The sequence below is a fragment of the Epinephelus moara genome, chromosome 1 (genome assembly GCF_006386435.1).
Source record: "Epinephelus moara isolate mb chromosome 1, YSFRI_EMoa_1.0, whole genome shotgun sequence".
In the NCBI taxonomy this organism is placed as follows: Eukaryota; Metazoa; Chordata; class Actinopteri; order Perciformes; family Serranidae; genus Epinephelus; species Epinephelus moara.
In genome coordinates this window covers 15,822,386-15,839,764 of record NC_065506.1, presented here as the reverse complement: position 1 = coordinate 15,839,764, position 17,379 = coordinate 15,822,386, and the positions used below count along the sequence as shown (strand labels likewise).

Sequence of the window (17,379 nt, the reverse complement as noted above, 5' to 3'; positions counted from 1 at the left end):
TGAATGGTGCTTGAGAACGCTGCAAACCAACCATAGTAACTCACTCCTGCCTGCATGTGCACAGTGAAAGAGGAAAGGGAGGGAGAGACGATGTGCTGTTGCAAAAGAGGAGCTGCCGACTGAGTTAACTCTGTGCAGCAAGTTGCTAAAAGGGTTTGAAAAGTTGCTATGTGAAGCGGGAAAGTTAGCAGGTTGGCAACAGTGTATGTGTGTATGTCAGGTGCCCGTGTGTGAATGAGGAGTGGGGGATAGCTAAGTTTGCCAACCAAGATTCGGTGATTATGAGCTCATAATTCATATTCATGTTAAATTTTGTCTATCTACCTGAGGAAGGTCCATTAACGAAACATTGTAGCCTAATAAAATAGACAGTGTGCGGGTGTTCTCCTTATTGATTCAAATATCTGCCAGTAAAAAAGACCTGTGGCTATAGCCCAATAGCCAGGCCCTGAACACTCCCCTGTTCTGCTCAGTTCCTTCCCCTCCGCTACTTTTTTAAAAAAAATCTATTTTAAATGAAATAATCAGTTGTGAAATATGGAGAGCATGGTGGCTCTGTTGGCGTGCCATGCACACTCGGGCCCACCCGTCCCACTGGGCCAGCCTGTGAGCCTCCAAGTGACCAAAACATTCACTAACAGGGGTTTAAGGATACCTGCAGTGTCAAGAAATCAGTGAAATTGCATGACCTTTATATTGTGTGTGAATATGAATAACCCACTATGCTGTAAATCTGAGGCAATAAATCAACTAAAATAAGAGCTTAACGGTTATACTGTATTAAGCAACTTGTGAGCTTGAACTCCACACCAGCTCGGGTGTAAACTAAGTCTAAAAGAATGTTCCCTCTTAAATTTGTTTTACTTTTTTTCTGCAAACTGTGCTCATGATAGCAGAAGACGGTAGGCTCAAGAGTATTTGTGGATGTAGAAGAGTGTAAGAGGTGAAGCAAGAGAATTGTTGATTCAGTTGGCCTCACTCTCTCATGCTGTGCCTTGGCATTGCTCCTGTGCTTAAAGCTAGCTGTAAGCAGGAGGATTTATTGTCCCCTACAGAGCTTAACCCCATGCAGGATCTGTCTTGAAGTACGCTATTGTTGTCAGTCTGTCTGTTGTGAATCTACAGATATTTTTTCATATGAGTGAGGTGTAATCATCCACTGGGAGCATAAAGTCTGCCTTCTTTTTATATGCACTGTGTCTACTCTTTGAGCAGTATTGCATCACTTTTTGAAAGGCCAGAGTAATTCACAAGGCTGGACTTTCATGTGAATGCTGACTTCCTCGTGTTTCAGTGTTTTACTTACTTCAAAACATAACAAGTTTGATGGTTCCTGGAAGTTTAAACGATATCCAGGAATACTGATTAAATAAACGTACGAGACAGTGCAGCCCAGCAGAATGGGAGTGGGACTTTAACATGCTCAATTATATGCCGGGGTGCATGCTCAATGTATTCTGTGTGTCATGCTTAGCATGTGTCCCTTTTACTGTCCAAGTCACTTCACAGACTTCCTCTGGGCTGCACAGTCAGTCTTCACAGAAGCTGAGGAAGAACTGGCTGTCTTTGAAGTATAAACAGATGGAGCTTTTTTTCATGCACTTCAAAGAGTGCATTTGATTTTTTTATGTATACATGTTTTATAGTGCAAACATTTATGGCTGGTTAATTTTGGAGCCCTCTTCTCATGTTTCAGTGACTGGTCACTGGTCTTTAAGTGGACACTGGTTCACTTGTTTCATGGGGATGTACATACTGTACTAATATTATTCTGACAACAATGCCAGGACAAGTAAGCATAACACTCACGTGACACCGTTTGTTGTTGAGTAGACTGTGTTCAATTTACTTAAAATGTAAGTTCTAAGTGTCCGAATGAAACAAACATGCAAACATAGCTGGTGTTTTAAATACAGTGGCTGTATTTACATGAAGGCCAAAGCTTTGAAGACATTGCTTGCTAGGGCCAGTCCTTTTGATACAGGGGCACATACAAGTAGGGTCAAATATCTAAGTCTGAACGATAAGATGTGTGTGTATATATATCAGTGTTTCCCACAGGATATTTGGAGACTTTGGGGGGTGGGGTGTTCTGAACCTTGTAGGGGGGTCCGGGGGCATGCTCCCCGGGAGAAAATTTAGTATATATTTGATTTAAAGGCATCAATCTGGTGAATTCTGAGAGCCAATAGCAAGAGCAGAATATGCCTAGATTTCAACATCTTTTTATGTGTGAAAAATGTTCTATTGTTTACTGATAAAACACTAGTGGTATGTTATGGTGAAGGGTCACACTTAAAATACAGCTAAAGATTAGTGGTTAAACATTTCAGTAATCAAAAGAAAAATGACTAACGTACTGATCTGCCTCTGGAGGGCTATTTTTATTATTTTAACTCGTGCAGACAAAATATTCTTTTAAAACTCTATCACTCACAATCACAGTTACAGATACACAAAACAATACAAAATACACAATACGAAAAGAAAACAAAAGGTAAGACTCAAATTAATTTCACACAAACAGACACAAATTACTGCTTTCCTCCCTCACGATTTGCAAGTATGGCACTCTGAATCAGAACATTTAATTTTACGCGGATTCGAAAAGACTCCTCTGGTGTGCTACAGAGTGACGTTCATTTACCGGAGGCATTTTATATCTGGCCAATTTTTGGAGACTATGGCGGGGCAAATTAGTCAATGTATGGGAAACACTGTATATATACACATTAGAAAACTCCTCCTTGTGTGGTGTATTCTGGTGGGTGCGCCGCTTTAAGTGGTCTGACCGGCAACCTGTTGAGACGATTTAGTTCTGCGTTGCCCCTCCGACTCTTCGGTGGGGGGGGCACAGGGGGGGGCCAGACTCAGAGTTACAGGGACACTGGCCCCTGCTGGTCCCTCTCTAAAACCGCCATTGCATGAGAGCAACAGCAATTACATAGCAGTGTGACTGTGTGTGTTGTGATTTTTTTTTTGTGTTTTCTTGCCAATGATTTGGTAAAATGTGCTGTAAAAGAATTTAATTAGATCTGATGCTTGAATAGGTGTGACGTGTACAGGATATTATGTTTCTGTTACAGTAAAACCTGAGAAAGTCAGGTTACCATGACGTCTTTCTACTACATTTTTTTAAGTTGCAATAAATATAAATCTTGCTATAACCTTTATAGGTCACTATCTGATAAATGAATGAATTACTTTTGAATATCAGAAATCACTCACTCATAGTACTCAGCCGCTGGGGTGATCTTGTACTTGGCGTAAGACGTTCCATTGCCGAGGACTGATCCATTGATGGCTTTGGGGTCAGTGCAGTTCTCACTGTTCCAAATGTTGCCACATTTGAGCCATGGCAGCTCACTGGTCATGGAGGAGAACAGGTAGTGGAGGGACCAGGCAATGATGACATTGTAGTAGAAGCCAACATACAGGGCTATGAGGATCACAGTGTAGCCCACACCTGAGGAACAGACATTTAGTAGTGAGGAAGGAGAACATGATGCTTTACACTTGTACTGTTCTCCAGTGCAGTTGCAGCCCAGTGCAAATGCACTTTAAGGAGCTGTATGCAACATTCAGAGCAAATCTATATTTCTGTCAGAGTCTGGGGTGAGATTGTCTGCACAAGGTTCTCAACTCTGGAGGTGGCTGAGTAAGCGGCTAACAGCTAATGTTCCTAACTCCATAAACAGATTTAACAATGGCAACAGTGCCGACAGAGCTCACATTGTTAACCTTGGGGGACACTGGAGGGTGGGCACTATGCTTCCACAACAATGCTGTCTTGATATTAGCGGTAACCACTGTATAAGTGCAGTGCAGAGCTGCCGTGATTACCTAGCCAGTGGGACCCACTTACAGGGACTCACATGAATAAACATGCACACACAGCCAGAACGTTTACCATAACATCAGACAGATAAACTTGGATTACAACACACAGAGAGGGAGCATGACTTAATTCTCTTCTCAAGATGTCATTATTCCACTATAGACTTAATTTGACTTACTTTGCTGCTATAATGTTGCTCTTAAAGTCGCATACAAAACCTTAAATACACACTCTCGTTTAAGACAACCACATTTGGTTTATTTTCTGCTCTTAATATCGGTTTCATATTGTGATTTGCTTCCAAATAATTTGTACAGATACATGTTGCATCACAGTATGGTTTATAATTTGTGCAGATACACTTTGACGTATATATTTGCTTTATTATTTGTCATAAAATTGAATAAATATCTTTGTTTAAGTCAGTCCCAAGAATCCAAACATCATAGGAGTACGTGCATTTCAGCCACCTAAAAAAACTAAACAAACAAAATAAAAATAAAAAACCCATCATGGATAGCAGGGACAGAATGCAAAGTCAAAGCAATAAAGACACAATTCACATCAAGAGACATCAGATCTCTTAGAATGTCTCCCAAAAATAGTTGTGTTATATCTAGATAGCAAGTTGCCTATAGTAAAGTTGCCTCATATCTGCAACCTGGTGCACCTCATGACACATTTTCAATCCCCTTCATCATCATATCATCACCATGAGATACACATATTATTCCCTCAGCAGTGTAGTAGAGGGTACGTATAAAATTATCATTTGTCAAACCTATGTTCACACACATCCTCTGGCCGCTAACGCTTACTTTCCATCATTTTGCACCTTATGAAGTAAATTCTGGGATGAGTTGTTTTTTTGTCTCCACTGGAATGTGATATTCTTACATAAAAACAGAGAAGCCATAAATCCATCACTCAGCCATTCTAGGCAGGAAAAAAACAAACCCTCCTCAGCGCTAAAGCCAACAAAAGCAGTGACTGGTGCTGATTCAATAGAGCAGACTGAGGCACTTATCTTATAGTATTCAAAGCATGCTGCTTCAAATAATAATGTGTTGTGTAAAAGACCACATCGTAACAAGAGGTCAGGCTTGTCTGTGGCTGTTATTTGCCAGATGAATGTTATTAGATCGACTTTTCTTGCTGATCTATGCCAGCGAGTTTATGCTAGTCAGGACAGTTTAACAATTTTTTGCAGGATCGGCTTTCTAGTGAAACCTAAGGTGACCCTGAGAGCTCAGCGCACTGGAGATTAAGAAAACACATGCAAATAGACACCACACAAGCAAATGAAGAAACACCTTCACAAATTAGGCAACACGTGCAGCTTTTAGAAAAAGCGCTGCTTTTCCAACAAGCGTGGAGTGTATAGTAATGGACTTGTTACAGAAGGTGGCAGCAATGCAACATAACAGATGCTGGCATGACAAAGCAATTGTGCTTGGGGCACCCAAATGGCCAGCAGCGGCACTGGTCTCAGTTCCTAAAGTGCATCTTGAGGAGAGGAGAGGCTTGTTGCACAAGTATGTCCTTTGCAGAGGTCTTTTTGGCACCTGTGACATATAAAAGAGGCGTGACACACAGCTGATGATGCAGCTGTGCCACACCTCATATTTAATTTATCTTGATTGAAAATGACATCTCATGTTGTTAACAGTCTGATGCCTCGACTTCTCTGGCCTCGTGTCTGTTCCTTGCCTCCTCCGCTCATATCTCAGGTGGGATGGAATAAGTTGTAAGGAGGGGGAGGAGAGGAGAGGAGAGGAGAGGAGAGGAAGGGAATCACAGATGTACAAATTAAGAGCTGAGATGAGGGGCAAGTGTGTCCCTGGAAACTATTTCTGTTGTGTTGTGAGCTTCTTGCATTGCTTTTTCTAAATGTTTCACATCTGTCGTCAAATTGATGTTTGTGTATGTTCAGGGGGAAAAAAAGGGGGCTGCACAAGATATTTTTTTAAATTGTCATTGCCATGTCAACTTGCGAGATGAGCACAGACTGTGATATTGTACTCAGGGATTTTAAAATAAATCTAAAATGTAGCTATTATTCTTTTTTTTATTGGTGTTCTTATGCTCAATGCAATGTTTGATTTTTGACACCAGAACACCCAGTTCTTCGGCTCAGGCCTCCCTGAGATGATTGACATTTACCGGCATCATAAAAGCAGTGAGGAAGCAGGAAATTAAATGCTTGGATTTAGAAGAAGTTTATCATAAAGAAAATGTGACTCTTTAGTTTAACTGTGAATTCTGGGATGCACTCATATACAAAATGCATGACTTGAAGTTAGCTGTAAAAATGTGATTGGGGGTCTTTATATTGAGTTTGAAGCTGAAGAAACAAGACATTTTTTTTTATTTATATAAAGATCTCAAGTGCAGCACATTCCCCTCTCCCTCCAGTCCAGAAACACTCTATCCATCAGTGCTGGTTTGAACAAGTGATTGTACAGTGTACAAGTTTGAGCACCACTGGTCAAAATTTCATTTAGTGTGAGTAGTTAAGTAAGTAGAAGATGATTTTCAATCTATTACAGTTTCAAAATAACAAAAAAGTAAAAAGGCCTAAAGTAAAAGTTTGGGCACCCTGCATGGTCAGTACTAGTGGCGCCCCCCTCTGCAAGTATCACAGCTTCTAAATGCTTTTTGTAACCAGCTAAGAGTCTTTAAATTCTTGTTTGGGGGATTTTCACCTATTCTTCGTTGCACCTTCAACTTGGGCCTCATGAGGTAGTCCATTGTTGATTTTGAGGTGTTTTTAGGACATTTGTCCAGTGGTAGAAGCGATCCTCTCTTCATCTTCAGCTTTTTTACAGATGGTGTGATGTTTGCTTCCAGAATTAGCTGGAATTTAACTGAATCCATTTTTCCCTCTACCTGTGAAATGTTCCCCGTGCCACTGGCTGCAACACAAGCCCAAAGCATGATTGAACCATCTCCATGTTTAACAGTCAGACAGATGTTCTTTTTATGAAATTCTGCATCCTTTTTTCTCCAAACATACCTTTGCTCATTGCATCCAAAAAGTTCTGTTTAACTTAATCAGTCCACAGAACTTGTTTCCAAAAAGCATTGGGCTTGTTTAGAAATTCTGATGCTGAATTTTGTGGTGAGGACACAGGAAAGGTTTTCTCCTCACGAAGGTCATATTTGTACAGGTGTCGTAGCACAGTAGGACAGTGCACCACTACTCTAGAGTCTGCTAAATCTTCCTGCAGGTCGTTTGCAGTCAAACAGGGGTTTGATTTACCTTACTAACACTCCTATGAACAGCTCTGAAAGTTTTCTTGGTCCTCAAGACCTCAACTTGACCTCCACAGTTCCTGTTAACTGCCATTTCTTAATATACACACATAACAGACTGAGCAAACAGCTACCTGGAAACATTTTGCTATCTAAATATAACCTCCTGCTTTGTGGGTATCAGTTATTTTAGTTTTCAGAGTGCTACGCAGCTGTTAAGAGGAGCCCATGGCTACTGATTCTTGCGACAAGGTTTCAGGAGTCACTATGAACAAGCCATAACCCTAACAAGCTGATTATTGTCTGAGACCCTGGTTCAAGTTGTCTGCGAGCTCAAATGTCTTGGGGTGGCCAAACTTTTGCATGATGCTCCTTTCCTTTTTTTCAGTTTAAAATTGTGCAAAAGAAAATAAATGACTCTTCTTGCTTAAAATGTTGAAAAGCATGTTTCATCTCGAACTTAATGCCTTTTGGAGATCACTTCATCTTCTACTCACTTAACTATTCACAGTAAATTGAATTTTGACCAGGTGTGCCCAAACTCTTTCATGCCACTATATGCTACAGGAATGTGTACTAAAACATTTGGTAGTCTGAAAATTTTGGTATTTGGTATAAAATTTTCAGGGAGTTTCTGGGGATGAAGTTGTGATCACGTAATTTGTAGAAAGGCTGTGCACTGGAAAAGAGCAGTACTGGAGGAGAGGTTCCTGAGACTGACATAGATTCAATCTTTAACCAGTGGGGAGACAGCGGACCATTCATCACCAGAGAACCCCACTGCCAGAAAGTGAGTGCCCTGGCATTTGCTGCCCAATAATAATGCCTAAATACAGGAAGGCCGAGGCCACCCCTGTTTACATTCTTCTGTAAGTGGGCTTTAGAAATGTGAGGGGGGTTTATTTGTTCAGACAAATGAGAGGATAGCTGAATCCAGTTGTTTAAAGAAAGACAATGGTAAATAGATAGGAAGGTTTTGAAAAAGGTACAAGAATACTTGAAGCGCAGCCTTTTTTATAGCACTGATACAAACAATCATTGTGAAGGGAAGCAACTTCCAGTTCCTGATGTTAGCTTTTAGTTTGTCTACCATGTCCAAGAACTTCAATTTCAGTAAATGTTTGGGATTTCAGGAAATCTTAAGTCCGAGGTAGGTAATGTAGGTGGTAACTAATTTAAATGGCAGAGTTTTTAAAAATGCAGGACTCCAATTATTCATAATAGGCATAATTTCACTTTTATTCCAATCAGTTGTATATCCTGACAGTTTACTAAACGATTTAATATTGTGCAGGAGTTTGACAACTTAATCTACTGGATCAGATAAACAAATCAATAAATCATCAGCATATAAATTTACAAGGCTTCAAACATGACCAAATTCTACACCATGGATACCTGGGTAACTCCAGATTCCTATTGCAAGAGGTTCTACAGCAATATCAGAAAGGAGGGGAGAAAGGGGGTCGCTTCGCCTTACACCGCAATGCAAATCAAAAGGTTGTGATTTGTCAGTATTAATAAGAATAGATGATACTGGGTTGAAATCAGTTATTTTGATGCACTCTATAAAGTTCACCCCAAACAAAAATCCTTTTAGCTCCTCAAAAATAAAAGGCTGTTTGATCTATCAAATGTCTTTTTGGCGTCGAGAGATCAGACAGCAGCTTATGTTTCCCTTTCATGAACTGAATATGTGTATTTAAACGCAAATGAATATTACTAAATGAAAATCTACCCAGGATAAATCCAATCTAGTTGGGATGTATAGTTTTGGAGATATGATTACCTAGTTTTGTAGCCAGGACTTAAGTTATTACCTTTTGATCACAGTTGAGAAGAGCAATGAGTCTGTAACTTCCAGGGTTGGTTTCTTCTTTTCCTTTTATTAAAGCAAGAAGCATTTCCTTCGTAAAGTGAGCTGGGAAGCCTCTTAAATTTCATTGAATCTTTCACCATCCCCAACAAGAGAGGAAATATTTTTTTCATGGACCGTTTTAGAGAATTCACAGCTAGAGCTATCCAGGCCCGCTGTTTTTTCTGGACGGAAAAGCTTGAATAGCACCCAAAAGGTCAGGCTCGGAGAATGAGGTGTCAGTCTCTCACAGCGGCATTGAGTTGGGAAATATTTAGGTTAGCAAAAAAAGTTACAAAAATCTGCTTTAGTGGCCTTTACTTTGCTGGAGTATAGTCCCTGAAGCAAGTATTTATCTTCTTTGGGTTTTGTAACCAGTTATTTGAATATTTGATCTGATCCTATGGATGGCTTGGTTAGCCTGCTGACCTCTTAGTTGACTTGCTAATAGTTTCTCTGGTTTATCCCCAAGTTCAAAATGTTTCTGTTAGTTTTAGTCAAAGGCTGCTGACATGTTTGCTATGGGCAGTATTATACGTTAGTTGTCAATTTTTATTGTGGCCAGACGGTAAGAGGGAGGATCAGTAAGCCTCTTCAAGAACCATAAGTTTTTTTTTTTAATGATTCCAATGAAATAATGTGGCCCCTCATCACAACCTTAAAGGCCTCCCAGAGAGAATAAGAGATCTTCCCATTATCACTGATGGTAAGAAACTCATCTATATGTGCAGTCATGTGCTCAATGAAAGAGTGGCCTTCCAAAAGGAGAGGGTTGAATTGACAGCTATACGTATTTTTAGACAGGATATTTTTAAATTGAAGGGAGACCAGGCTATGCTCAGATATCAAGATATTATGATAGGTAGAGTTGGTAATGCTAGGTAGTAATTCAGAGGATATTAGGGAATAGTCAATTCCAGAGTAGGACCTATGGACAGACTAAGAGTTGGTTTTGTTGACAGTCTGTCTAAGATTGGGTCTAAATAACAATTATAATCACCTCCAATAATGACACTGCGGCTGGATGCTGGTATCATATCAAAAGCCTAACAAAAGGAATCAGTATTGTCAATATCTGGGCCATGAATATGAAGCATGACGATTGGGAAGTAATTTCAATGACCTTAAATCCTTAAGTACCTGCCATATGGGTCTGCCATTATTAAGTCAAGGCGAAATAAGATATTTTTACAAGAAACAATAGCAACACCCCTGGCCTTGCGGGTAAAAGGCACTGGGAAGACTTGAGAAATCCAATCTGCTCTCAGTCTGCGCTGTTCATGTACACTGATGTGTTTCCTGAAGAAAAATGATGTCTGGCTTCAATGCTTTCAGTTGAGAAAAAACATGACCCTATTTAATTACATGACCAAGACCCTTTACGTTTCATGAGACCGGTGTTAATTTATTATTAATGCTGCTATGTGTAATACTGTCAGATCCTGAATTGCCCCTGGAAAGAAAACAGTTTGGCATCTACCAAACATAACACATAATACAGTAAAACACAACACATAAAAAACACACACTGTGTAGAACAACACATTCAAACAAACCCATGAACATGTTTCCTACCCGCCCACAAAGTGCTCCCCCAAACGAAGCACAAATGTTCCTCTCAGTGTGGGACTGCTAGACGCGCATCCAGTGCCTAGCTCTTACAAGAATAGTAACTTGCTGAATAAATCTACAGGAGGCTAGCTGAACTCCACTGCCAATCATGGCTTATTGACGTAAACAAGACAAATTGACAGTCTCTCATGAGACTGTCTAACTGGATAATCTAAATAACAAAGAGTCGTGTCAAAATACTATGATTAACCCTCTGTGTAAACACACAGAATGGCATCAAAATTCTTAGGATATGTTCTTTGAGTCAGTGTTCAAGAATAATATTGCCTCACTCGGTATAGTGAAAACTTTGATCCAAAGCCTCGCTAGGAAGAGGAGTCTGCACTCAAGACCTCGCTGAATTTGCGTCACTGCTGCATCACCTCTGCCATGTAATCTGGGAAAATAAGCACCTTGTTGTATTTATACTGTGGTTGTGGCGCCCCTCTGAGACGCAGTATGAGCTTCCTCTCCTGATAAAAGAAGACCCGCACAATGGTGGCTTGGGGCCAGGCAGCGGTGGCAAATTCTAGTATGCCAGGTCAATAACCTTTGAAGACCGGAGGTTGTTTTCTCCAATAAGTTTTGGGCGTTGATAAATTCTGCTGGTTTACTCCCATTTTCTTGTTCAGGTGTGTCAACAATCTTTATATTGTTGTGGCACGACCAGCTCTTGAGGTCATCCACCTTGAGCTCGAGAGCTGGAGGAAGCCTTTTTCAAGCAGCGAAAATGGTTCTCCTGCTCCAGCACCTTCTCCTCAATAGATTTCATCTTTCCAGCATGGGAGCTTTGGACCACCTGGAGGGTCTGTTCTAACTTGTCAGACCTGCCATACATGTGTTTTAGGATCTTGTCAGAGACTCCCAGATTAATGGCAAATTGTCCATGTCTTGACTAGGAGGAATCGCCACTAGCATTGTTAGCATTAGCTGAAGCCCGATCTGGGTGGCTCAGAGTTTTTGGACTTATTAGGAATGTTGTTGCAGAAAGTTGGTAAATGAAACCCCCACTGTGTCAGGGAAGCCCTGAGGCTAATAAAATGAGAAGTAAGACTGTCAAAATATCGAATTTTAAGATTGGCACGGAGCATCTGAAAGCACGTCTACTCCACATGTTTCTCGATAGTGCCCCGACAGCATTGTGGAAGTGGAGCCCACACCTTTTAGTTCTCCCAAGATTAACACCATCAGCTCTGTCAGTACTGTTGCCAGCTTAGCGCTGTTTATGGAGTTAGCACCGAAAGCTGCTAGCCACTGGCTCAGCCTCCTCCATGTTGGGAACTGTGTCCAGACAACTCATACACTCTGTATTTTGTCTAGAGCCCTTTTAAAGTTTACACATCATAAATCTGTTAGTTTATAATGTGCTCAAAGCTTTCTCTACAATTATGGTGCATAATAGATCCTGTTTGATTTGAGCTTTTTGGTTGTGTCTCTGACTATATGAATTATTTGACTTGTTATTACATTGACCTCGACTGTGTTGCTCAGCATGCCATGGACACTGCTTTGGTTTTGCTTATCTCATTTGAAATCGACATTTAAAAATAAACTGACGGGGGTGAGAGGTTAGAAGCACAAGCAGAGAGAGATTAAAAAATACACAGAGGTGAAAGGTGATGTGACAGAGAGAATAGTTACAAGTGACACTTATGTCCCTATGAGGGTTAAAGGACAAGAACAAAGGGATGAAATGAAAGGTCACTGAAGAGAGGCAAAGAAGAGCATGACTGAGCTGTAAGACACACAGTTTAAGAGGTTTGGGAAAGGCTAAAGTAAATGCAGGTTTGTGTGTGCGTACTGGGTGTATCCGTGATTAAAGCTCACCTTTAAAGACAGGACAAATTTTCCAAACTGTAGCTGCCCCTTCCCTGTTGTACTGGCCCAAGGCAAGTTCCATGTAGAACAATGGCATCCCCGCAATGACCAAGAAAAGGATGTATGGGATCAAAAAGGCACCTGGAAAGAGAAATGATTTTATTACATCCTACTTCCCTGCTTGTGTGACACTTGTTTTGCTAACAGTAAAAAGATGTTGTTGGATAGTATAGTGTAGATGACCTAGGCGCTAAATGCGAAAGCAAGTGCTAGACAAAATAAAATACCAAAAGAAGAAAAGGGCAAAATGTAACAGTTGGGGGTCCTGACGTTGTTGGAAAAACAACTCACTATAACATGCAAGCAGGAAGGCTCACAGCTATTTTCATGCTGTGCCTCAGTAGCACACATCCACCAACAAGGAAATGATCTCCCATAATTGAATTGTTCTTGACATTGTCCATCACAAATGACACATTATCTACAGTAATGAATACATTTTGCTGAGGGCCAATATGATTGACAGGCCAGCGGTGGAGTTGACCCTTTGGGGCACTGAGCACAACATGTTGATTTTCGCCACGTGAATGGACACGCAGGCAAACAGAGGACAGGGCACACGTTCTAGTGAGCACTCTGTTGATGAGTGTTGAAGGTAACACAACACTGTGTTTAAAACACATCCTTTGTTGATTCTACTACACACACTGTACTTTTTCTCTCTCTCACAGCAATGCAGCTTCAGAGTCCATTAGTTTTGAGAGCAGTGAAAGTTGGCAATCCCTTACTCCTGTATTCAGATTTACTGTAAATGTGATTTCAGACACTTGTTTTGACTTTTCCATTAGGCCAGGCACAAAACCATTACAATATATTTAAAATACGATTCATATGATTTATAAGTAAATGCTAAAATGTTTCATAATTCATCTGACAGTATGGAATGTTAGAGCTCCAGTGGTTTACACATGCACATGCCTTTTTATGAAGAAGCTTTTTTTTGACTGTCAGCCCAAATTCTTTCTCATGAGCTATTAATGGATTTAAAGAATCTAGAGAGGCACAACATTAAAGCAATTTTAAAATCTATCCATCCAGTGTCTGTAACCACTTATGCTTTACAGGGTCATGGTATGCTTCAGCCACTTCCCAGCTTATATTTGGCAATTTTAAAATTACAGTGTAATTACTTTATTAAGACAGTTCCCCCCTATTTTGGAAACGATTTGAAAGAAAAATAGGAACTTATTGAAGATAAAATGCTGTTGAAAACAACCTGTTGCTAGTGATTGAATTACATACCACTTCTTTTTTTTTTATCCATTCACTGTAGTGCACCTTCAGTTTCCAATAGTAGTGCTTTAGTAGTGCTCATTTTGTTGGCAGACTTGCTGCGTAACCAGAAGCCCAGACACATATCATATTTTAATATCATAAACTACATATTCAACAGCTGTAATAAAAATAATTAAAGGTTTGGCAGAAGATATTGTCAATTTCCATGAACTAGCTGACAGTGTCATATGATACAGTTTATGCAGTGTCTTTTTCCATGTGCACGCCTTGATGAAATGAGGCATTTCCTCCGTCATGTAAGCTACACTAAATTCACTTCCCCATTAATACACATGGGACTATTAAAAACCTAATTAAAGGAGATTAAAGGGACTAGAATGAGAACAACAACAAAGCAAAATAACTTAAATCTAATCTAATCTAATCTAATCTAAAATAACACAAGTACTTGCTTTATTAGACAGTGTAAACACATTCTCAGTTTTGAAAGTAAAAATACAGACTCTTTGGCACCTGACCCCTCAGTGAAAGAAGAACATCAGTTAAGGAAAAAATAGTGTAATTTTTTTGTGGAGACGTATTATAACTTGCAGTGTGCCTGGCAGCTCACTCACGCCTCCTATGCTTTATCACTACAACAATTTGTTACCTGAGCCTGGCGGCGCGCCGTGATAACTTTTCTGACCTCTTACAAATTTTTAAGCATCTGTGAACGCGCTGTAATCGATCAGAGATACATGGTTTACTCACCTCCTCCGTTTTTGTAGCACAAGTAAGGGAATCTCCAAACATTGGCCAGGTCCACCGCGAAGCCAATGACCGACAGGAGAAAGTCTATTTTCTTGCCCCAAGTCTCTCGGTCGTCCTCGGCTGATCCGGGAGGAACCGCGAGGCGGCCAGGGGTGGGAATGATGGAGGAACTGGTGTACTGGACGCCATTCTGGTCCTTCACCAGTATCAGTTCTACCTCTTTTTTCTCCACATTGCACTGTTTCAGCGGGGCCACCGACGAGAGCTTGTGTTCTGGCAGAACCTGGATATTCATCTTCTCTGCGGTGCGTGCGAAGCCCACGCTGGCCCGATGCACTCACGGCCCCCTGTGGGTTCTGGCGGAGCTGATGGTCTGAGTCGGTGCGCTTAAGGACTACAATCCCGCTGACAAAATCCGGATAAGCGAGTGTTCTCCACCGAAAGCTGCTGATACCTCCGCGTACATGGGCTGGAGAGGAGGAAAGAGAAAGGAAAAGAGTTTGGAGAGGTTTGGTGTTTGTGCGTAAAGTTTCAGTACAGTTACGCACAGCGGGGAATACAGGTTAAGGGGGGGAGATAACATAATTCCTCCTAAAGCTGTCAGACCTAGTGTCTGTGTGCTATTAACACTAGTACAGTATTAACATAAACCATGATATCTGTAGCCTGATGCCCAGCAATAGCAGGTGAAAGATACTTCAGAGCGAATTCCTCCCCACGTCACCGCGCGCTGAGCGTATGGCGCGCTAAACAGTCAACTCAATTAAAATCACCTAAAAACATCCCTCATAAGGATAATGAAAAAGGTAAAAGGTTATTTGAATATGTCACCGTTACTAAAGCAGTTCAAAGGTCTGCAGCTGAAAGGCTTTCCTCCGTACTTGTTAAAGTTAGGGACACTTCTTCATGACCCGATGCTGCTGTTGTCCAGATGCATCTGAGGGAAGACTGCCCATTCTGAAGGAACTATAAGACTCGCCTTCTCCAGCAGATCCAGCGGAGACGATATAAAATGCGAGCTTTTAAATCGGTTTTCCTCTCTCTCCTCCACGTGATATTTTATAATTGAACACTTTCTCTCCAGCTTGATGTGGACTTAGCATGATCGCTTTTTTTCCCCATAAACTTCTGACTTGCCGGTGCATTAATCAGTCGGTAGCACAGTGGTTTTAACATTAATCCAAGTGGAACATAATGTGACTCCTTACCGTTTTTATAAATCAGATACTCTGTTTAGAAAACCTTAATGTGAACTTTATAAGCTAAATTTATTTGATAAAGAGTTGTCCATGGCAAAAGCAAGATAAAAGGACCAGATTATGTCTTTGCTTTTCACATTAATACTTGTATTCAAGATTTTAAGAGCCCTAAGAACACTTTATATTCAGCTACACAGTAGTGCCTGAATTTCACATGCAACAAAACTTTTTTTAATGTTTTAATTTGGACTTTATCTGTTTCTTCTCTGTACTAAACAGATTGAATTACAGTTTTCTAAGAAGCCATGAAAGCATTGTGTTCCATGTGTAATTCAATTCTACAGCAGCTTTAGCCAGGGGCAATGATTTTTATTAGATATGGTTGATCAGTTCATCCCATTAAAGTCAATGAATGTCCTCTTTGCTCTCCAGTGCTTGTTTTACAAAACTCTAATAGGGCTGGTTTTGGGCGTTTTGTTTGTGAAGATTGAATAACTGCAGTGATGGTAAAGCAAAGGACCAGGTAACAAGGAACGGTAATGTGTTATTACTGTTTTTTTTTCTCTCCTGAAATAGTTCTATTCTTTTGCACTTTATCTTGTGTTGTCAAATATCTCTAGCCAAGAATTACAAAATGTTTTGTGTTAACATCATGAGAGTGTATAATGAGAGTGTATTTCTGTATGTGTAATAGTGTGAGGTTGTACAAGCAGTGACTGCGTTTCTTAAAATGAAGGATTTCGCAAGCAATGAGCAGTAACATGGTTTGATGGAAACTGTCCCTCAGAAATGATTTAAAGACGTAAAGCAGGTGCATATCGAGACAATAAGTAGGACCTGAACTCACAGTGGTGCTGCTCCCATAGAGGTGTACAGCACTGCTAAAGGCAAAATGATATCATCCGTCACCTGTTACCTCGATCATACCAGATTCCTAGCTTCTGGCTGCATACAGTTCTTTAAACCTGCCTGCTCCTCTTAAAGTTCAGGCTCTCCCATGTTGACCCGAGGATGAGACGCTAATGAAACAAGACACAGCCGCTCAGCAGTCACAGTACGACCCTCTGGATTTAACCCCAGCAATTGGTTAGGGTCACAGCAAAGCTCTTTACTTCTGTTCCTTTTTATTTCAATGCCTCTGCACTTACAGTACTTGTGCAAACATGCATTGCTACTTCTTTATATTACCTAATAAACTTTATTCCCCCTCACACACGTATACACACACACCATCATGACCTTTCACCCACCTTCTCTGAGCCCAGTCGCCAGAAGAGAATGTTGTATATCTCTGCAAAACACAGATACGTTAAAATTACATGTTTCATATCTATCATATCAGCATTTTTAAAGTGATGTAGTTCTGATTACATGTATATGAGCCGACTCTCTCACTGGGAGGTGGAGGGAATGCTAGATGACATGACATCTAGGATTGACAGCTATCAAGCAGCAAACTACTACAAACCAACAAAACGAAACTGGCTGTTTCTTAGCGAGACATCAGCAGCATTTCAAGCTGTGATTGTGCCACCAAAAGAAGGTATTTTAAGCCAAAACATGATCTTATCCAAACATAGCTAAGTGGTACTGAAATGTAAAGAAAGTTAAAGTTTCTACATGATAATGTACAAATGTTTCATATCCGTGGTTTGCAAAAATGTACAATGCCAACATTTATTCTGGTGACTGTTTAGATGACCCTGCAGTTTCACTCACAGTAGTGCTTACTAACTCTGCCATTATTGTCATCCCTA

At 40.5% G+C, this 17,379-nt stretch overlaps 1 protein-coding gene across 3 annotated transcripts in view; it reads right to left on the bottom strand.

The window, feature by feature from the left end:
* Positions 1-15,401, bottom strand: part of slc6a2 (solute carrier family 6 member 2) — a 35,276-nt gene extending 19,875 nt beyond the window's left edge. The window contains exons 1-4 of one of the 3 annotated variants that reach the window (XM_050044673.1): positions 15,305-15,401; positions 14,424-14,892; positions 12,387-12,518; positions 3,229-3,466 (exon numbers count right to left, since the gene is read on the bottom strand). In XM_050044673.1, the coding sequence (XP_049900630.1) occupies positions 3,229-3,466; positions 12,387-12,518; positions 14,424-14,718 (665 nt within the window). In that variant the 5' untranslated portion in view covers positions 14,719-14,892; positions 15,305-15,401. Of the gene's footprint in view, positions 1-3,228; positions 3,467-12,386; positions 12,519-14,423; positions 14,893-15,254 lie in introns of all 3 variants that reach the window. The other 2 variants (XM_050044681.1, XM_050044690.1) reach the window with 2 other exon arrangements.
* Between the last annotated feature and the right edge of the window lie 1,978 nt (positions 15,402-17,379).